The sequence below is a fragment of the Panulirus ornatus genome, chromosome 9, assembly GCF_036320965.1.
Source record: "Panulirus ornatus isolate Po-2019 chromosome 9, ASM3632096v1, whole genome shotgun sequence".
Lineage (NCBI taxonomy): Eukaryota > Metazoa > Arthropoda > Malacostraca > Decapoda > Palinuridae > Panulirus > Panulirus ornatus.
The window spans coordinates 48,585,709-48,608,459 of record NC_092232.1 but is presented as its reverse complement, the minus strand read 5'-3'; the positions used below and the strand labels follow the sequence as shown (position 1 = coordinate 48,608,459).

The window sequence follows — 22,751 nt, the reverse complement described above, 5'->3', positions numbered from 1 at the left end:
TGGGATTTTTATTGCTATATTTCTACTGTTAGGTTTTTAAGTTAGCAAATTTACCCTTGGGATATGGGCTACTCTGTCATTTGCTAGTTTACAGAGTTGGGTGTGGGTGCTCCAGATTTTCAGAATTAATTCCCTCAAAAGATGCATGGGTATATGCATCTGATCCTCCCCAATGAGTTTGGAGATAAAGATGTTAGATGGATAAGTAGACAATTTTATAGTACGATTCTTCAGAAGTATTTGAATATCTTTTTGGTCACTGTTGTTAAGTAGGTCTTATTCCTTGTTTTTAGAGATCTGGGCATTGGTAGTACTTAAATGTGACTATCATTTTATTTTGAAAGCATTACTTTTTTATAGGCTCTCACGTTGTGGCAGCGTCACATGATGGTGGGACTCTGGGCCAAGATAACACTATACAAATACATCTCATGCTGGTTAATTGCAGAAGGGGTTTGCATTATGTCAGGTGAGTCTTTGGTACTCATCACTGGTGTTAGACATCATCCTAGGAAAATTGTACTTACTTTTAGGTCCATACTTTTTCCTTTTTTTATGTATTTACAAAGTATTTTTACACAAGTGTTTGTGTTAGTGTAGAAAGTTTGAAACTTATATTACCGATTGAAGTGTTCCTCATTTGTTCAGTATTCCTTTGCTATGATCTGTTATTCACCCTGTTATTGGTGTAACTACAGCATTGGTATTCATTGCACATTATCACCAACCTCCTTATCATTTAATGGATTTTTTCGGATATCCCACGTTGTTTTTATATCTAAACATTTGAAAAAGATTGACATAGCTATAGTACTCTACATTCTTATGAGAGCCCTCAGTAATTGAAAAATATGTTGGTTGATTTATGACTTAGGTCCAGCCAAGTCCATGTAAACAGTGGCATACATACTTGCTCATTTGGGTTATGGTTAACAGGTAATGATGTTTTTCTTGGGTTATTATGCAGTCATGATTGGTTTTGTTGTTTCCTTGTCTGTGCCTTGTATGTCAGATGTGAATTTCAAAAGTTTATGTATTAGATTCAATTATGGATATGCTGCTTCAGTTTCTTGAGAAAATTTCGTGTAAGGTAAAGGATAATCTTGTACACTTCCCCCTTTTTTTTGATAAACGCCAAAACTTTACTTACCATCTAATGGTGAGGTTGGCTGGATGTTTTTAGTATTCATATGCTTAGTGTTGCTTCAGGACTTTTTTTTTCACAATGGAAATGTCCCTCTTTCAGCTGTATAACGGTGATTGCCAAACAGTGGTGTGTTTCATCCATGGCTGCCCTCAGCCCTTTTGAATTGCCATATTGTACTGCTTAAATTTTCTTACATGCTGAAGCATTTATCACCCATCCACTGACTTTTTTAGTGTGGTTGGTCCTTTCTTCCCATCCCAACTTGTCAAAAATTGTATGCAGACAAATTTTATGATTGACAGTGCATCAGAGAAGCTTACTGCCAAAACATTTAACTTTTTTCTATGTTAAAAAGAGTAGCAGTTACTCAGTATTAACCATTTGGCTGTGGTTGGTCTAAACTTTTATTGTACCCTCAGAGTGGTAATTTTTTGTAAATTGAAAAGAAAAGGCTATTAGATTTTGTCAAGAGATAGGTTGGTAGTGTGTTCTCAAATGAATTCCCATAGGAAGGTGTACCAAAGGGCAGCATATTAAGTATAAATTGCATCATTGTCACCTTTAATTGTGTTGCAGACACTCCTCCAGGTTATGTTAGGTTATCCCTCTTTGTTAATGATTTGGCTATCTTTTGTGTATCATTTTCTCCTGGAATTGCTGTAAGATGTTTGCAAGCTACTGTTCACAAGATTAACAGTTGGGCAGATGACTGGTTTTAATATCTCTGGTCAAAAAACTGTAGAATTGCATTTTATAAGAACAGCTGAACCCTATTCTTATTTCCTTTAAAAAGGAGGCATAATTTTCAATAACAGATTGACATAGGCCCCACATGTTAAAAACTTACAAATAAAGTGACAGAATTGGTACACAATTTAAAGGTAGTGTGTCTCTGCTCCAGGGAAGCAGATAGGAAAACATTACAGAGAAATGGTAGACATTGACCTTAATCTTGATATTAGAATATGCATTGGAGCACTCAGATATATTGATATTTTGTGTGCAGATTCTAGCAGATGTGAAGAACTTGGCTTTAAGTACTTCTTTAGGATAAAACCAACCCCACTAACCCTATATATGAGTATGCTTTTGCTGCAGGGAGGATTTAAGTATTTGATCAACATCCAATATTCTTTTAATCCTTTCACATGAGAATGGAAAAGTCATTAACGAGAGTGGTTTGGATTTAAACTCAGTTCAAGAAGTAGGCTTTTGCTTGGTTCCCTCCTAGGAAGGTTCCTGAAATCAAACTTTGCAGGGAATGGATGAAAACAACCAAGAGCAATATTGCTTCTTTAATATAAGAAAAAAGACTTCCTTCAGCTTGATACTGTTCATGCAAATGAAACAAAGATACTTACTGGTGTCTCAAAATGTCATGGAGGTTTAGGCTTTGCTGTAGTTATTGAAGAGGACTCCCCCATATCAAAACTATCAAGAAAATTTATTCTGACTCCAAGAGTCCTCTCCAAGGCACATGACACTGTTCCAATGCTACCTATAGTTGAAAAAGTTGAAAATTGGTTTGTAAGAATCCACTCAAAACATAAGGTGTGGAATGCTGTTAGTGTCCTGGACATGTTTGTATCAGTGATAAGAAGATATCAAATGCTATGAGCGGAATAGAAAATTATGTTATGGCAGGGCAATTCGAATGGGGAGGTCTAGAAAAATAACTAAAGAAGATAGCGCTAGGAACAGACAAAGAAAGGCCGTTTCCACTCATTCTCCAGTTGTCATTTGTGCTGCACCAAGACCACAGCTACTTATTTACAACCAAGCCCCACACACCTTCTCATGGTTTACCCCAGATGCCTCACATGCCTTGGTTCAGTCCATTGACAACATGTCGACCGTTTTATACCACCTTTTTCCAGTTCACACTACCCTGTGGACGTCTTTCACCTTCATGCATGCTCATGCCCCAGTTGCTCTAAATCTTTTTTGCTCTGTCCTTTCATCTCCAACTTGGTCTCCCATTTTCCTTGTTCCCTCCACTTTTAACAAAACCTTTCCTCACACATTCTCTCCATATATCCAAACCATTTCAGCACAGTCTCTTCAGCTCTCGACCACACTCTTTTTATTAGCATACCTCTTTCATACCCCTTCATTACTTACTTGATCAAACCACCTCACACCACATGTTGTCCTCAAACATATCATTTCCAACACATTAACCCTCCTCTGCACAGCCTTATGTATAGTCCATGCTTCACAACCATATAATGTTGGAACATCTATACCTACAAACTTCTTCATATTTGCCATATAATTTTTGGGCAACTGTACCTTCAAACTTCCCCATTTTTGCCCTCTCAGACAATGATCTTTTTTTCCACACATCCTTCACCGCTCCCAGAACCATTACCCTTCATCCACGTGGTAACTCGCTTTCACTTCCTTGGTTCCATTCACTGCCATGCCCACTCCCAGGTATGTAAAACACTTTACTTGCTTCAGTTTTCTTCTTTCAAACTCTCACCCCAAGTAAATTCTCCCTCAACCTGGCTTAACTTAATAACCTTGCTTTTATTTACATATACTCTCAGTCAGTGTTGGGCGCTGATAACTGAAAAGTTAAGTTCAATAACAATAATCTGATAACACCAATTTTTAAGTCTGGTATCAATAACCTGATAGTTTTAATACCTAATTATCAGAAGTTAATGATAATGATCATAACTTTTTTAATGAAAATTTAGAGAACACAGAACCATGCTTAAAAAACCATACAAAATGCTTACTTATGCTAAATTCAAGAACTAGTAAGCATTTTCTACAAGTTTTGGAACTCTAGTGCTTAATAGACTTTTAATTTTTAAAGTATTTTATTGAGTTTTAAACATGATGATTACGTAGTTCATGAATCTTAATAGAGTTTCTTCCCCTGCCAGATGATTGGCAACTGTCAAACAACAAGATCCATGGACATGTCCACTTCCGCATGGAAACAGTATAGGGGAGGGAAGGGAGCAGGGACTGCGGGAGTTAGAACCAGGGTCCAGGAGGGAGTCAGTAATGGTGTGTTTGATGGCCAAGCTATTGATAGCATAAAATGTAAGGTGAAGATTAATCTGCTTTTTATATTTGTTTGTATTATTTTACAAACCATTTGATTTTCATCACATTACAGAAATGATGAAAATTGATTATTACATGATTCTGTTGGATATGCAAACCAGAAAAAAACATTATATCTGAGGTATATATTTTACTTATATAACACGTGACATTATCATATGTACATATAAAATAACAACAAATAGAGTGAACAACAAAGTATATCAGTTATGTAACTGATTATAGTTTAAATTTTCCTATTCCAAGGAATAGAATTAACAACAAAGAATAAGAGTTACACTGAAGAACCTAAAAAGAAAATGTAAATGATAAAGATTTCATCAGACAAAAAATAAGACATTATCAGACTAAAAAATCGTTATCAAAAGTTAACTGGTTCAATAACAATTACATAAGATTACTTCTGATGATGTGGATGTAACCAAGATGTGAAAAAAGGAGAGATAGGTAGTATGTTTGAGGAAAGGAACCTGGATGTTTTGGCTCTGAGTGAAACGAAGCTCAAGGGTAAAGGGGAAGAGTGGTTTGGAAATGTCTGGGGAGTGAAGTCAGGGGTTAGTGAGAGGACAAGAGCAAGGGAAGGAGTAGCAATACTCCTGAAACAGGAGTTGTGGGAGTATGTGATAGAATGTAAGAAAGTAAATTCTCGATTAATATGGGTAAAATTGAAAGTTGATGGAGAGAGGTGGGTGATTATTGGTGCATATGCACCTGGGCATGAGAAGAAAGATCATGAGAGGCAAGTGTTTTGGGAGCAGCTAAATGAGTGTGTTAGCGGTTTTGATGCACGAGACCGGGTTATAGTGATGGGTGATTTGAATGCAAAGGTGAGTAATGTGGCAGTTGAGGGAATAATTGGTATGCATGGGGTGTTCAGTGTTGTAAATGGAAATGGTGAAGAGCTTGTAGATTTATGTGCTGAAAAAGGACTGATGATTGGGAATACCTGGTTTAAAAAGCGAGATATACATAAGTATACTTATGTAAGTAGGAGAGATGGCCAGAGAGCGTTATTGGATTACGTGTTAATTGACAGGCGTGCGAAAGAGAGACTTTTGGATGTCAATGTACTGAGAGGTGCAACTGGAGGGATGTCTGATCATTATCTTGTGGAGGCTAAGGTGAAGATTAGTATGGGTTTTCAGAAAAGAAGAGTGAATGTTGGGGTGAAGAAGGTGGTGAGAGTAAGTGAGCTTGGGAAGGAGACCTGTGTGAAGAAGTATCAGGAGAGACTGTGTACAGAATGGAAAAAGGTGAGAACAATGGAAGTAAGGGGAGTGGGGGAGGAATGGGATGTATTTAGGGAATCAGTGATGGATTGCGCAAAAGATGCTTGTGGCATGAGAAGAGTGGGAGGTGGGCTGTTTAGAAAGGGTAGTGAGTGGTGGGATGAAGAAGTAAGAGTATTAGTGAAAGAGAAGAGAGAGGCATTTGGACGATTTTTGCAGGGAAAAAATGCAATTGAGTGGGAGAAGTATAAAAGAAAGAGACAGGAGGTCAAGAGAAAGGTGCAAGAGGTGAAAAAAAGGGCAAATGAGAGTTGGGGTGAGAGACTATCAGTAAATTTTAGGGAGAATAAAAAGATGTTCTGGAAGGAGGTAAATAGGGTGCGTAAGACAAGGGAGCAAATGGGAACTTCAGTGAAGGGCGTAAATGGGGAGGTGATAACAAGTAGTGGTGATGTGAGAAGGAGATGGAATGAGTATTTTGAAGGTTTGTTGAATGTGTCTGATGACAGAGTGGCAGATATAGGATGTTTGGGTCGAGGTGGTGTGCAAAGTGAGAGGGTAAGGGAAAATGATTTGGTAAACAGAAAAGAGGTAGTAAAAGCTTTGCGGAAGATGAAAGCCGGCAAGGCAGCAGGTTTGGATGGTATTGCAGTGGAATTTATTAAAAAAGGGGGTGACTGTATTGTTGACTGGTTGGTAAGGTTATTTAATGTATGTATGACTCATGGTGAGGTGCCTGAGGATTGGCGGAATGCGTGCATAGTGCCATTGTACAAAGGCAAAGGGGATAAGAGTGAGTGCTCAAATTACAGAGGTATAAGTTTGTTGAGTATTCCTGGTAAATTATATGGGAGAGTATTGATTGAGAGGGTGAAGGCATGTACAGAGCATCAGATTGGGGAAGAGCAGTGTGGTTTCAGAAGTGGTAGAGGATGTGTGGATCAGGTGTTTGCTTTGAAGAATGTATGTGAGAAATACTTAGAAAAGCAAATGGATTTGTATGTAGCATTTATGGATCTGGAGAAGGCATATGATAGAGTTGATAGAGATGCTCTGTGGAAGGTATTAAGAATATATGGTGTGGGAGGCAAGTTGTTAGAAGCAGTGAAAAGTTTTTATCGAGGATGTAAGGCATGTGTACGTGTAGGAAGAGAGGAAAGTGATTGGTTCTCAGTGAATGTTGGTTTGCGGCAGGGGTGTGTGATGTCTCCATGGTTGTTTAATTTGTTTATGGATGGGGTTGTTAGGGAGGTAAATGCAAGAGTCTTGGAAAGAGGGGCAAGTATGAAGTCTGTTGGGGATGAGAGAGCTTGGGAAGTGAGTCAGTTGTTGTTCGCTGATGATACAGCGCTGGTGGCGGATTCATGTGAGAAACTGCAGAAGCTGGTGACGGAGTTTGGTAAAGTGTGTGGAAGAAGAAAGTTAAGAGTAAATGTGAATAAGAGCAAGGTTATTAGGTACAGTAGGGTTGAGGGTCAAGTCAATTGGGAGGTGAGTTTGAATGGAGAAAAACTGGAGGAAGTGAAGTGTTTTAGATATCTGGGAGTGGATCTGTCAGCGGATGGAACCATGGAAGCGGAAGTGGATCATAGGGTGGGGGAGGGGGCGAAAATTTTGGGAGCCTTGAAAAATGTGTGGAAGTCGAGAACATTATCCCGGAAAGCAAAAATGGGTATGTTTGAAGGAATAGTAGTTCCAACAATGTTGTATGGTTGCGAGGCGTGGGCTATGGATAGAGTTGTGCGCAGGAGGATGGATGTGCTGGAAATGAGATGTTTGAGGACAATGTGTGGTGTGAGGTGGTTTGATCGAGTAAGTAACGTAAGGGTAAGAGAGATGTGTGGAAATAAAAAGAGCGTGGTTGAGAGAGCAGAAGAGGGTGTTTTGAAATGGTTTGGGCACATGGAGAGAATGAGTGAGGAAAGATTGACCAAGAGGATATATGTGTCGGAGGTGGAGGGAACGAGGAGAAGAGGGAGACCAAATTGGAGGTGGAAAGATGGAGTGAAAAGGATTTTGTGTGATCGGGGCCTGAACATGCAGGAGGGTGAAAGGAGGGCAAGGAATAGAGTGAATTGGAGCGATGTGGTATACAGGGGTTGACGTGCTGTCAGTGGATTGAATCAAGGCATGTGAAGCGTCCGGGGTAAACCATGGAAAGCTGTGTAGGTATGTATATTTGCGTGTGTGGACGTGTGTATATATATGTGTATGGGGGTGGGTTGGGCCATTTCTTTCGTCTGTTTCCTTGCGCTACCTCGCAAACGCGGGAGACAGCGAAAAAGTATAAAAAAAAAAAAAAAAAAAAAAACTTCTGATGATAGTTCGGTAAAAAAATTAACTAAGATCAATATTTTTCAGATTATCACTTTAGTGCCCAGCTTTGCTCTCAGCTTCCTTCTTTCACACACACTTCCAAACTCGTTTTCCAACTTCTCCATTTTCTCCTTCGAACCTGCCACCAGTGCAATATCATCAGCAAACATATCCAACTGTAATCTCTACCCATGAATCCAGTTCAAAGGTGGTGTTTGTGCTTACTGTAATATCATCACAACTGTTGCACACTTCAAGGCTCTTGTGTCCCTAAATTTTGATGTTATGTGGCTCAAGGTCTGTCTCCCAGCTACCACTCTTTTTCATTGTTTTGCCTTGCTTTCCTAATTTTATAGATTATATTGACTTGGACTATCTAAACTCATGCCATGGGACTGTGGCATCCTCTCAACCATGATCCGAGATCCTCTACTAAGGGTATTTCAACATTCACCCCAGGGAATGGTTGAATTCTTGCCATATGGATGATGGGGGATTGAAGCCCTCATTTTCTCGATTCTTAATGATCTAGAGCAATTATATTCCACCCCACCCATATTGCTGACCAGTGTGACCATTCTTGTAATATTCTGGATCTGTTTTTCACCTCTTATTTCATGTACTGTAACTGCACAATCTCTTCCACAATTTATTCATCTGATCACACTCTCATAAATGTATGTTTAGATGGCACCTTCCCTTCAGAGCCCCTTAATGTAAATATTGGCTCCTCAACAAAGCTGACTGGAACAACTTACAAAAAATCTTGTCTGACTTTCTGTGGGTAAATTACTGTCTCTTAGGTAGTTATGCTTCTGTCTCCACTAGACACATAGCAGAGGTTATTGGTGTGAGAATGGAAGCATTTATCTCCTCTTCGTTGAAGACAAACTCTTCCAAAAATCCGTGGTTGAACCGTTCCTGTTCTGAGGCCATTCAGGCAAGGGATCAGGCATATTGGACTTGGAAAAACTTTACTTCCCCCAACTCACATTCACAATTTATCACTGCCTGTAACCATCACAAGTACATTATTCATGAAGCAAAGCATTCCTTTATTCAAAGGAAGTGTGATAAACTCTCATTGTCTTTCACTGATAGGTCCTTCTAGTCTTTAGCTAAGGGCATTGCTGACAACTTCTTTTGCTTTGAATATCCCTCACTTTTCTGTTCTTACTGTGCTATAGCTATCTCTCCCATAGGTAATGCAACTCTCTTTGGTTTCCATTTCTCCTGTAACTCTACCTTGGATGACTCTAACTTTCTGTTACCCCCTGATGCTCTTCTTACTAATTCTATGCCCCTTGCTGTAATCTCTTTTCAAACTGTCTGAAAAGTGTTTTTCTCTCTCTGGACTCAAGCAAGGCTTATGGTCCTGATTGCATCCATCTCAGTGTACTGAAAGATTGTGCCTTTGAGCTTGCACCTGTACTTGTTCATGTGTTCCATTTCTGTTTAAAAACCAGAACTTTTCCTTTTTCTTGAAAATCTTGGAAACATGAATTGGTACATCCCATCCCTGAGAAGGGTGACCATTCTAACCTCTCTAACTATTTTCCTATTGCATTCTAACCCATCTAACTATTGTCCTGTAACTTTGACAATTACTATTTCCAGTTTTTGAATCCCTTTTCAACTCCCTTATCATCAGACTTCTTGAATCTCGCAGTCTTCTTTCTCATCACCAGTATGGCTTCCTTAAGGCGACATCCACTGGCTATATTCTTTCCTATCTTACTAATGTGTGGTCATCATTCCTGAAAGATTTTGAGGAATCCTATGTAGTTGCCCTTGACATATCCAAAGCTTTTAAAAAGGTGTGTCATTGGGGTCTTATCTCTAAGCTCCCCTTTTCTGGCTTTCCTTCCTCACTTAGCTTCCTCTCTGGCTGATCTATCTCCTTGATGAAAAATTAGCCTCTGCCCCTTTCTTCATCAACAGCTGTATTCCTTGAAGTTGTGTCCTACCTCCTACACTTTTTCTCCTTTTTATCAACAATTTCTTTTCTTTCACAAAGAACCAAATGCACTCATATGCTGATGACTCAACACTGCATTCCTCCATATCCTTCAATTCTGTTCCTTCTATCACTCAGTCTGCAAAACTTCCTCTATATACTTAGACTTGAACTGGATATCTGTGGGTTAAATGAAATCCGGTTAAGTTAAATTTCCTAAGACCCAGTTTCTACCTGTCTCTCTGTCAAAAATTCCTTACAACTGCTTGAATCAATGAACATATCAATATTACTGTAACATCCACACTATCTTTGAAACCCCACATTATGGAAATAGCTAAGTCTGCTTCTAAGAAACTGGGGGGAGTCCTGTTAAGATATCAAAATTTTATTTCTTCTGAGCAGTAGTTCCATTTATGCAAAAGATTGATTCGTCTTTGTACGGAGCACTGATCTCGCATCTTGGGTGGTTCTAGCTGTGCATCCTTCATTGAAAGAGTTGAATCGAAAGCGGTTCAACTCTTAAGCTATCCCAGGGTAACTTCAAAATTTGAGTGCTTGTCTTTTACCACAATGTTGGTTCACTTTCCCTCTTCTCTGGGTATTACTTTGGTGTTTGCTCCCAAGAGCTGGCTGCTTATGTCCCCCCACTACTAGCTAGACCAGACAGTACTCGGAAAGGTGGTGTGTTATATGATGTCTGTCTGGCTCTTGGCAGCTTAAGGGTGGGCCGCTTTGATTTTTGTTTCTTTCCGTACCCCGCAAAGCTTCATAATTCTCTACCCTATCATGTCTTTTGCAGTAACTATGACCTGGCACATTTTGAAAGAAAGGTTTTTCATTTTCTCCAATTTCTCAAAGGAAAGATAAAAAAAAATTTTCATTTTTTTTATTATCATTATTATACTTGATTGCAGTTGCCCACATCAGTGAGGTAGCACCAGGAAACAGATGAAGAATGGCCCATCCACTCACATATACATATATATACATAAACGCCCATACACACTCATATACATACATTAATGTACCAACGTGTACACTTTTGCATATATATACATACATATACATAGACATATAATTGCATATATATATACATACATATACATAGACATATACATATATACGCATGTACATATGTATTCATACTTACTTGCCTTCATCCATTTCTGTTGGTACCCCGTCCCACAGGAAACAGCATAGCTACCCCCTTCTTCAGTGAGGTAGTGCCAGGAAAACAGACAAAAAAGGCCATATTCATTCACGCTTCATTTCTTGATGTGATACATTGATACTGCATGCTTCCTTTATTTGATGATTTATTATCAAATAGAAAGGAAATAGCTATCCTACTTTCTCTGATATACCTTACCAAAGCAGCCTGCAAATGGCCGACTGAGTTAGTCAGCCTAATTCCTTTGACTCTTTTCTGTAATTTAGTTTGGTTAAGCCAGTGGGGGTTTGTTTGTTTGAAAGAAATATATCACAGATGTAGAAGATAATTGTTCATGTAGGTTATAACCTTATTACTGGTAAGTTTTTGGAAACTAAAGACATGAAACCATTGAATTGTAGCCCCCTCCATGGTTTCATCTAAAGGCTTTTATATTTTATTGATTTCACTTCTTTTCTTCTTTGATGATTTGTAATCATAGATATTTTATTATGGGTCATCTGGGGACCAGTGCATCAAATAGGAAAGATTGGGTTCTACTCTAGTACTGGCAGCTGCATCCCCAAGGCCAATCCATTGAGATATTTCATTATGGGTCATCTGGGGACCAGTGTGTCAAATAGGAAAGATTGGGTTCTACTCTAGTACTGACAGCTGCAACCCCCAATGCCAATCCATTGACATGTAAGACTGATCTCAGAAGGTATTTTTTGGGGAAAAAGTGCATGTAATATGCCATAGAATACAAAATAGGTTATATAAATCAAGTGTATTTATTGTTTCACTTTAGCTTATTTTAGAGATTTTATCTTTCTCTTTCTGATATGTCAAATTTGTTTATATACACTCATGCATTCTTTAGTTGTGATTTTTTTTTCATGTTGATATTCCATGTAAAAAGCCATCACTTTTTTTTTTTTCCCCTCAGTGGATTCTTCACTTGTAATCATGACTGAGGGTGAGCTTGAATAATTCACAGAGCCCTTAATTTTTTCAGTTTTTTTATTGTTTTTATTGTATAGCAGAGAATAATCTCACTTACCCAGAACCACATGAGAACTAATAGGTTGATAAGCCACACTTTCCTTGATTGATTTTACTCTTGGTATGAAATGCATGGTGTGCATAATGTTTGTGTTCAACCTTTCATATTTAAGCCAGGCTTTGTGCATATTGAGATTTTTAGTGGATAGAAATTGTTTGTAGGTATTTCGTTTCTAGTAAACTTCTGGTAAGAGAAGAATATATGTATATTAGTACAAAGGGAATTAGACTTATATTTGAGTTGAATGTAGTATACTCAGGAAGACTTAAGCAAGTTTCTTCTTGTTGATTTATTAAGTTAGGGGCTGCACAGAAATAATTTATGGTCTAGGATGAAACAGTACTAGTGGACTCTTAACACTTAGTAGAAGTAATTTAGAAGGGTTCAAATGATGTCTAATGAAATCTGTTAATCCTTTGAAAGTAAATAAAAGCATTTGTAGGAGGGCTGTGAAGCATAGAAAAAATATGGTGACGAGTGTTGTCAGCGTGGGTGAAACACCTAGAAATCAACAGAATACTGGAAATCCTTACCTGATATACCTTAGCAAATGGAATTTATCTTGTTCTCAATGTTATTTAGAAATCATGTGATTGTTATGCTTATGTGTATAGATCCATTTGTTATGAGGTTTGGACTTGCAGGAAACATCCCAAAGAACAAATGATTTTTAGTGAACATTCTTGACCATTTGAATGAACTGAACAAATTTCTGCATTGTATTTGAGATCACTGAATTATGATGAATTAGGATGATTTCTTGACTTAAATTTGAAAGACCTTATGAAGCCAAGAATTTTGTTCATCCTTTTTACTGATTCTGTGCACTGCTTACTTGGCTTTAAGTCACCATAGATTATTGCACCCATGTCTGTTTCCTCATTTACCTTTTGGTAGTTCAGCAGAACTTATACAGTAGCTTGCATTTTCATTTTTAGTATTGATTTGTAAAACTTTGAGCTTATCAATATTAGATTTCGTTTGCCACGAATGAGTCTTAGCCATCAATTTGTCCGTGTCAGGTTGAAGGTGCATATGTTCAGTTACAGTTGTAGGTTTATTTCCCAGTTTGATATCGTATGCCAATTTTAATATCTTATAATGCAACCTTTTGTCTTTATCGTTAGTATATATGAGAAAGAAAACTCATCCTAAAACGTATCCTAGTGGCACACCACTTGTTATGATCAACCATTCTGAGGTTTAACCATTAATTGCTACTCTTTGTTCTTCTAAACCCTGAAGTACAACCCCATCAGTATCATGTAATTAAGTTTTGGTATTAACCTTTGATGCAGAATTTTCTAAAGTGCATTTAGAAAATCTAAAGAGGTGACAGCATCTGTTATACTTTCAAATATCCCGATTACATCTTAAAAGAAATAAAGTAAATTTGTCAGACATGAATGATTTCATCTAAAACCATGCTGGGAATCACTTATCAAGGGTTGATAAACTAAATTCTTCACAATTTTGTTCTAAACGATAGTTTACCTGTTTTCCAACTACATTGTTAAGCTGATTGGATGATTATTTCTGGGAAGTGACATATTACCTTTTGTGAATATTGTTGTTACACTGGCAAACTTCCATTCCCTGGAACTTTCCCCATAGCAAGTGGCTTATTGAAAAGACCAGTCAAAGGCTGATGTGTCCCATGTTTCACCTCTTCTATTGTTTTTGGTTAACATATTTAGGCCTGCAGTTTTATTTACTTTGTCCATTTATTGCCGATGGTACATCTGCTTCTGTGTCAATATTTTGCAGAGCATTTTCTCTTAGCATTTAAACTGAATTGAGGACTTGAGTTGTCTTCAGTCATGAATAGATATGATAAAAAGATAATTTAAGATTTTTCCAATGGCTTCATTGTAATGAACCAAGGTTCTGCTTTTTGAAATTGATAAACCATTTGACTGGGTATTGACTCCTGCTTTTAACATGATAATGGAATTCATTAGGGATTCTTTTGCTATTTTCAGCAATATACGTCATACTAATGTTTCCTTTGATATGTAAGTCTGTTAGTTTCTCTATGCAAATTGACATAATCTATTCTGTCATGTTGGTTATTGGTCTCTTTTGAGTTTCTTAAATGCTTCTTTCTTAGACAACATGTGCTTCTTTATTTCATCATTCCACCATATCATCTTTGTTTTGGAGGAAGACCATCTGCTATCCCTTGACACACATTTTCTATACCCTTTTGAAAGTTTTACTGAAGCTGTTTAAAGCCACATTCTTTAAATTTTCATTGATGATATTGTGCCAGATTTGCCTTTCAAGAGCAGTGCAAAGATCATTAGAATTTTTTCAAACAGCATTCCATGCAGTGTTGAAAGTCACCTCAAAAGTAATTTGTTGTTTATCACTTCTACCAAACTTTTCTCCAACTTCAGTGAGATCCTCATTTGTAGCTAGAACTAAATCTGATATATTTTTGTGAGTAAGTTCCCCAACTGATTGTATTAAGACACAATCAAGCAAGTTTAGCTAGTCACCACCTAGAGCTTCTCGAAAGGGATTCCACCACTTAGACATCAGTATGTTAGAGTCTCCCATTGTGATTGAATCTTGCTCACTGAAAAATATCTGTTAATGCATACTAGCCTTTCATCCATATTTAGCTTCTGTGCAGGGGGCCAGTAAACTTGTTGATATCATCAGCCACAACATTTTTCATCACTGGATTAAGATATACAACAGAGAGCAAGACATCACCACCTGTTTTACCTCCTCGCACACTGTTAAATATTGTGTACTCTGTAATTGCACATTCAGCAAGGAAATCTTTATATCTAAGCAAGATCCAGAAGTACCAGTTGTATCATAATTTTCTTCAGTTGCTTCTAACTCTAAAATTATGCTATGTGTACTTTGTGTATTGAAAAAATTTTTTGTCATGCGATAAATGTGTTTTGAAGGTATCTACAGAGGGTAGTATGTCTGCTTCACTCTGTCTATTAATTTCTTTAACAAAAATATGCATGTAGATTTGCTGAGGAGCTTGCCAAAACAAGTCACTTATTTCTTCTTTTGTTTTCCTTCTTTATTGTTCTCAGCAACTATTACATGTAAGTGTTCATCTTCATCACTTACTTTATCCAAAACCTTTCATATTTTGTGCAGGGTGGCAACACATGCATGACCTGTAGGTCGACAGCTGTGCATCTATAGTGTTGTCTTTAGGGATACTGAGGAGAGTAGAATTTTTTTCCTAATCCCTCCTGACAAGGAAAGAGACCTTATGATGTTAGAAAATTTAAACTGTGGTGGAAGAAGTTAAATTGTCATACATAAGTGGAAGCCATCCTTTATAGGATCATTAGATGATGTTTGGAACCATGGAAGGTTGGTTTAGAAGCGAACGTTTGCTTATTAAAGGATCTTGTTTTTGCCCTACATATCTACAGCAGTTTTCATTTTGCTTTATGAATGCATTCAAGGAACTTGATTCTCAAGTGCCCCATATCCTATCAACTCCTTCAACCCCCCCCTTGTGACAAATTCATTCGTGTATGGCCCCTTACAGCAGTTGCAGGGGTGAGATTACATAATGCTACCCCTAGCAAGAATTGCCTTGAATTTTTCAACATATGCTTAATGTGATGAGAGCACATGAGTCATGATTTACCATGTCTTTAATGTGATGAGGGCACATGAGTCATGATTTACTATGGGCGACTTGATGTAACTGACACATGGTGTCTTTGCTTGTTGCGCATGATGCAACAAATGCAGAAGAATAAACTTCTGAATGTCTGCATTTATTCTAACCAAGTGCTACTTGGTAGTCCCTCTGAAATACAGTGGTGGGTTGCAGTATATCTTGTTATGGCTCTGTCATCCAGGGGGTAGCTGTGTAGTGTTGTTAGCCTGCATTCTCGTAACATCATATTGATCAAGGTCATTAACATTCATTAGCTATTTTGTTAATGCAGACTTTGGTTTTCTCTGGGGTCAAGTTGCGTGTGTCATGATAGATGGCCTATGCATGACATTATCCCAGTTTTTTGTTTGATATGCACTGCGAAAATCTTGATTATCGATATCATTACTGTATTGCAGGTCTTTTTAGTAAGCATCCTATTTCTGTTGCATCCACCATTTATTATATCCCACCTATTCTTTGGGAGGAGCATACAATGTTATCTTTTTCTATACGTTCGTACATCTATACATACATAAATTCTGAAGTTTTGTTTTTTATCACAAGCATTGCTTAATCATGTTAGATTAATAATTTTGGCAAGATTACTGATTTCATTGATCCTCAGCTCACGTTTGAAGATGGAGCCGAATCTCACATGCATCTGTTCGTCCATACATACAGGTATGTCGAACTTTACTTTCCACTCACAAGCTTTGCAAAATCACGTTGGATTTTGATGGAAGTGGGAAATTTCTCATTTCATCAGTCCTCATCTCGAAATCAAAGTTGGAGCTGAATCACTCATATATATATATATATATATATATATATATATATATATATATATATATATATATATATGTATATATATATATATATATATATATATATATATATATGTATGCTGTGACATAGAGTCTCCTCTCACTGGCTTTGCTTAATCTTACTGGATTTTCTTTAGACATGGGGAGGTTCTCGCATATCTGTGACCCATAGATGACGTTTGAGGATGGATATTAATTAAGATATCTGTATGTATGCTTCGAAATTTACCTTTTGCTTTGCTTGATCATGGATATTTATGAATCTTGGTCATTTTGATCTTTACATCAGTCCATAGCTTAGGTTTGAAGATGGAAATGAATTATGCATCTGTAAATACATCCATATTTACATGCTAAACTGTACATTGCAGTAAGTAGCTTGTTATGTCTTTTTTGGCTTTGGTTAAACATGGTTCTATATCTTGTTTCACTGATTCTCAGCTAAAGTTCAAAGATGAGTCAACATTTGTATCTGCACATGTACAACATTAACTGTGATCATTAGCTTTGTTAAATCTTATTAGATTTTGATCGGATTTAAGAAGATTACCTGTTTTATCAATCCTTAACTCATGTTCTGAGATAGTATTAAGTTGCAGTGTCATTTGTGAGCATTAATGTATACCCTTATCTCTTACTTCAAGTCACTACCTTCATTATATCTTGTGTTACTTTTTAAACTTCTCAGTTTATTGTTCCTCTACCCATGTTTAAAGATGGATCAGAATCATGTATCCTTATTTACATCCTCATATATCACCAGAATTTTAGTTTCCAAATTCTATCTGTTAAATTATGATGGATTTTTATAGTGCCTGGTAAGATTACTTTTTATTTTGTTTTTAGCTGAAGCTTGATTGTTAAATTCTTTTTTCGTACTATTTTTGTTGTCTATATCCTGAACTCTATTAATTCTCTCTCTCTCTTCACAACAAAGAATTAGAGATTTGACCATTCACAGTAGGGGATTTATATGGAGATGATCCCCCCAAAAAAAACTGCTAAATGCTAATCAACCAATTTAGTTTGGTTTTCAGCTCAGAAAACAAAAGATATTGATGTTGAAATATTTAGTTACCTTGACAAGCATTCCCTTACATTTATCTTTTTAACAGAAAGAGACATAACTAGAGTGATTGAACGGCTTAAAGAGAATTTGGCATTAGTATCTGATGGAATCCCAGCCATATTCTTAAAAGTAGTGAAACCTCTACTTTGTTATTGATGTTGCAGATGTACACAAAATTGCATTCTTAGCACCAGTACACAAGAGTGGATCGAAATTCATAACAAATTGTTGGATCAGTGAGCCAGATGTCACATATATAAGTAATGAAGACATGAGATAGAATGATGAAGAAAAACATTATGGACCATCTCATTAGGAGCAATCTCATAAATGAATGTTTATCAGGTAAATCCACACAAACACAGCTACAAGTGCACAATGACAACACATGAATGAACATTGTAGATTTTACAAAAGCATTTGACATAATCAACTATGAAGTGATAATAGAGAAATTGGCAAGACACAATCAACATTAATGGCATAACTCCTCTAGATAGGTTAGACATCAATTTACATATTGAGTTTTGCACTTCTTTACAATGCCCTTGCCATTCTTTGGTGGTTGCTGAAGTGGCAGAGCATGATGATTTCTCCCCACAGTAAGTCTTCCTCTAGTTATGCCAAGGACATTACTAGAGGAAGGAAATTAATCAACAAAGAAATACAGCTGATTTTGTAAGGTTTTCTTTTTTGATATCACATTTCTTTTTGTTTTGTTTTGTTACTTTCTTTAAGCAGTACTCATTATGAATGTTACTAGTTATTATTGATAAGAACTAACCTTGGGAGTAAGTGTTTGCCTCAAGAAGCACCATAAACGTTTGCTAATCTGTCTTATGAAAGTAAGTCCTTGCTTAGGTTTAACAAGCCCATCTATAATGGTGATTCTTTATTTATGAATACTTCACCTGGGGTCTTTTCCATGTGATTTATGTATGGATTTTAGACTTCTGCATCTTGAATTTACTAAATATTTTAATGTATGTGTGAGCAAATGGAGAACTAGTACAGCTGTATTGATTGCTTATGACAGTGGTCTCTAATATTTTCAAGTTTATTTGATTATTTTGTCATGTGATTCATTTGATGTTTGAGGCTTTAGAACTGCAGAAAAACAGGACACTGAGAAGATAGAATATGTAGCGGTATTCACACAAATTTGCTTATATTCATGATTGCCTTACACATCACACACTTGTTCAGGGTTGGATTCCACACTCCCCTTGCGGAGTATTTATTTCTCTTCTCAGAGGATATCCTTTCATATAACTTACTTCACTCACTGTTACTGATTTTTTTTACATTTCCTCTCTGATTTTGTTTTTTGTTTATGTGTTTGGACATGGGGGCCCTCATACAACCATGAATCAGTTGGTCATTACCCTGTAATGAAATTATTAATTAGGTTTAGCACTGAACCTTTACATCACTGTAGTCATCAGAGATGGACTTGCAAGGACTCACTGCATATCCAAGACTTTAATTTCATATAATTGATTTTGATAATCATACAAGATTTGATGAATGTCAGTTAGATTACCCATTTCCTCCATCATCAGCTGAAGTTAACGTTAAGGAAGGAGCCAAATTGCATATCATTATTTGCACCCAAAACTGTTACGTCCTATCACTAGCTTTGTTAACACTTTGGGACACTGGCCATCATCATCAAGGTGAGCCCAGGATGTAGCATCTTGTGGTAAGCAGCTGATAAATGTTTACAAACAGATTCTTATTTGTGTCATTGTATCTAATTGTTTATCTTTTTTTTACTTTTTTTAGTTTGCATATGATTGTTGTCTCATTTTGTATACCCTGAATACTAAATCTAATGCCAGCATCACCATTATGAAGTGAGTTTTAGAATGCTGCAATAAATTTTGTGTAAATATTTTTAATATATCATGCTATTTATCTCCTCTGTGAGTTATCCAACAAACATGAAAGATACATTTATTGGAAATATACTAGCTAAGACCCTTTCCAGCCTCATTTTCAGTGATGAGGCAGTATCCTTTGCTCACCCTTTGTGTACAGTTCAGTATATTCGCAGCATATGCTCACCCTTTGCAGATAACTCAATGATATCTGCAGTCATTGCTCATCTTTTGAAGTCCACCCTAGACCAGTCAGCAACTGCCATCATGCTAATGTCACAGAACTGCCTCTCACTAACCTATTGAAACTCAATAGGGCATGACTAGCATACCACTTAACTGCTTCTGCTATTTAGCTGCTTTTATGGGTCAACATCCCATTGTGTCATTTTCTTTATTTGTACTTTCTTGATGCCGCCTTGCTACTGCGGGAAATGGTGAATATGTTGGAAGGATGGAGTAAAAAAAATTTTGAACATACGGGGTGAGAGGCGTTGAAAGAATAGAGTGAATTAGAACAATTTGGTTATACCAGGGTCAACGTGCTGTCAGTGGATTGAACCAGGGCATGTGAAACATCTAGGGTAAACCATGGAAAAGTCTGTGAGGCCTGGATGTGGATAGGGAGCTGTGGTTTCGGTGCATTACACATGACAGCTAGAGACCAAGTGTGAACAAATGTGGCCTTTTTTGTCTGTTTTCTGGGCACTACCTCGCTGAAGCAGGGGGTAGCGATGCTTTCCTGTGGGACGTGGTAGTGCCAGGAATGGATGAAGGCAAGAAAGAATGAATATGTACATGTTTATATATTTATTTTTTTATTTATTTATTTTATTTTGCTTTGTCGCTGTCTCCCACGTTTGCGAGGTAGCGCAAGGAAACAGACGAAAGAAAATGGCCCAACCCACCCCCATACACAATGTACACACACACACACACGCCCACACACGCAAATATACATACCTATACATCCCAATGTACTCATATATATACACACACAGACACATACATATATACCCATGCACACAATTCACACTGTCTGCCCCTATTCATTCCCATCGCCACCTCGCCACACATGGAATACCATCCCCCTCCCCCATCATGTGTGCGAGGTAGCACTAGGAAAAGACAACAAAGGCCCCATTCGTTCACACTCAGTCTCCAGCTGTTACGCAATAATGCCCGAAACCACAGCTTCCTTTCCACTTCCAGGCCCCACACAACTTTCCATGGTTTACCCCAGACACTTCACATGCCCTGATTCAATCCACTGACAGCACGTCAACACCGGTATACCACATCGATCCAATTCACTCTATTCCTTGCCCTCCTTTCACCCTCCTGCATGTTCAGGCCCCGATCACACAAAATCTTTTTCACTCCATCTTTCCACCTCCAATTTGGTCTCCCACTTCTACTCGTTCCCTCCACCTCCAACACATATATCCTCTTGGTCAATCTTTCCTCACTCATTCTCTCCATGTGCCCAAACCATTTCAAAACACCCTCTTCTGCTCTCTCAACCACGCTCTTTTTATTTCCACACATCTCTCTTACCCTTACATTACTTACTCGATCAAACCACCTCACACCACACATTGTCCTCAAACATCTCATTTCCAGCACATCCACCCTCCTGCGCACAACTCTATCCATAGCCCAAGCCTCGCAACTATACAACATTGTTGGAACCACTATTCCTTCAAACATAGCCATTTTTGCTTTCAGAGATAATGTTCTCGACTTCCAAAGATTCTTCAAGGCTCCCAGGATTTTCACCCCCTCCCCCACCCTGTGATTCACTTCCACTTCCATGGTTCCATCCACTGCCAGATCCACTCCCAGATATCTAAAACACTTTACTTCCTCCAGTTTTTCTCCATTCAAACTTACCTCCCAATTGACTTGACCCTCAGCCCTACTGTACCTAATAACCTTGCTCTTATTCACATTTACTCTTAACTTTCTTCTTTCACACACTTTACCAAACTCAGTCACCAGCTTCTGCAGTTTCTCACATGAATCAGCCACCAGCGCTGTATCATCAGCGAACAACAACTGACTCACTTCCCAAGCTCTCTCATCCACAACAGACTTCATACTTGCCCCTCTTTCCAAAACTCTTGCATTCATCTCCCTAACAACCTCATCCATAAACAAGTTAAACAACCATGGAGACATCACACACCCCTGCCGCAAACCTACATTCACTGAGAACCAATCACTTTCCTCTCTTCCTACACGTACACATGCCTTACATCCTCGATAAAAACTTTTCACTGCCTCTAACAACTTGCCTCCCACACCATATATTCTTAATACCTTCCACAGAGCATCTCTATCAACTCTATCGTATGCCTTCTCCAGATCCATAAATGCTACATACAAATCCATTTGCTTTTCTAAGTATTTTGTAAGTATTTATATATATATGTTTATATGTTGATATGTATATATGGGTATTTATGTATATATGTGTATGTGGATGGATGGACCATTCTTCGTCTGTTTCTTGGCGCTACCTCACTAATGCGGGAAATGATGATCAAATACAATATAGAAAATATTGACAGTGAACTCCTGGCTGATGTGGGTAAAAAAGAATTGATTGTGAGAGATGGGTGATTATTAGTGCTTCTGCACCTGGTCATTAAAAGAAAGATGACGAAAGATGAGTTGAACAAGTGTGTTGGCAGTTTTAATGCACGAAATTGGGTATTAGAGATTATTGATGGAAGTACTAGACAATAATGCAGCAGTTGAGGGTATAAGTGGGAGACATGGGGGTATTCATTGAGATGAATAGGAATGCTTAACTGCTTTTGGAGTTGACTGGTGATTACCAATACTTGCATTAGAGAGGGACATTCGTAGATATATATGGATGAGTAGGAAAAGTGGTAAGAGAGCATTACAGGAATACTTACTAATTGATACATGTGTAAAAGAGAAACTTATGAATGTGAATTGTTGAGAGGGGCAGGTGATGGGATGTCTGAGGCAAGAGTGAAGGTTTATCAAAGATTTTTAGAAAAGAGGAAATATGAATGAGAGGAGGGTTGTGAAAGTAAGTGAGCTTGGAAAAGAGACTTTTGGGGAGAAACACCTGGAGAGATTGGTGTAGAATGGCAAAAAGTGAGAGTAAACAAAAAAAGGGGAATGGGTGAGGAATGGGAGATATTTAGGGAGGAAACAAAACAAGGGGAGTGGGTGAGGAATGGGAGATATTTAGGGAGGCAGTGCTAGAATATATGAGATGTGTGTGGCATATGAAAGGTGGGATTTTGGTGAGATTAAAGGGGTTGCTATGAGAGGAAGACCACCTGTGACATGGGAAATGGTGGAAGAATGCGTGGAATGGAGTATGCGAGGGA

The 22,751-nt window shown here is 37.7% G+C and overlaps 1 protein-coding gene across 3 annotated transcripts in view; it reads left to right on the top strand.

The window, feature by feature from the left end:
- The window catches only part of nes (lysophosphatidylcholine acyltransferase 3 protein nessy), a 98,383-nt gene that overhangs the window by 31,807 nt on the left and 43,825 nt on the right, over positions 1-22,751 (top strand). For all 3 annotated transcript variants that reach the window (XR_011713128.1, XM_071665162.1, XM_071665161.1), the window contains exon 7: positions 361-469. Coding sequence is in view for 2 of the 3 variants with exons in the window: in XM_071665162.1 (XP_071521263.1) it covers positions 361-469 (109 nt within the window). In the remaining variant the exon portion in view is untranslated. The remainder of the gene's footprint in view (positions 1-360; positions 470-22,751) is intronic.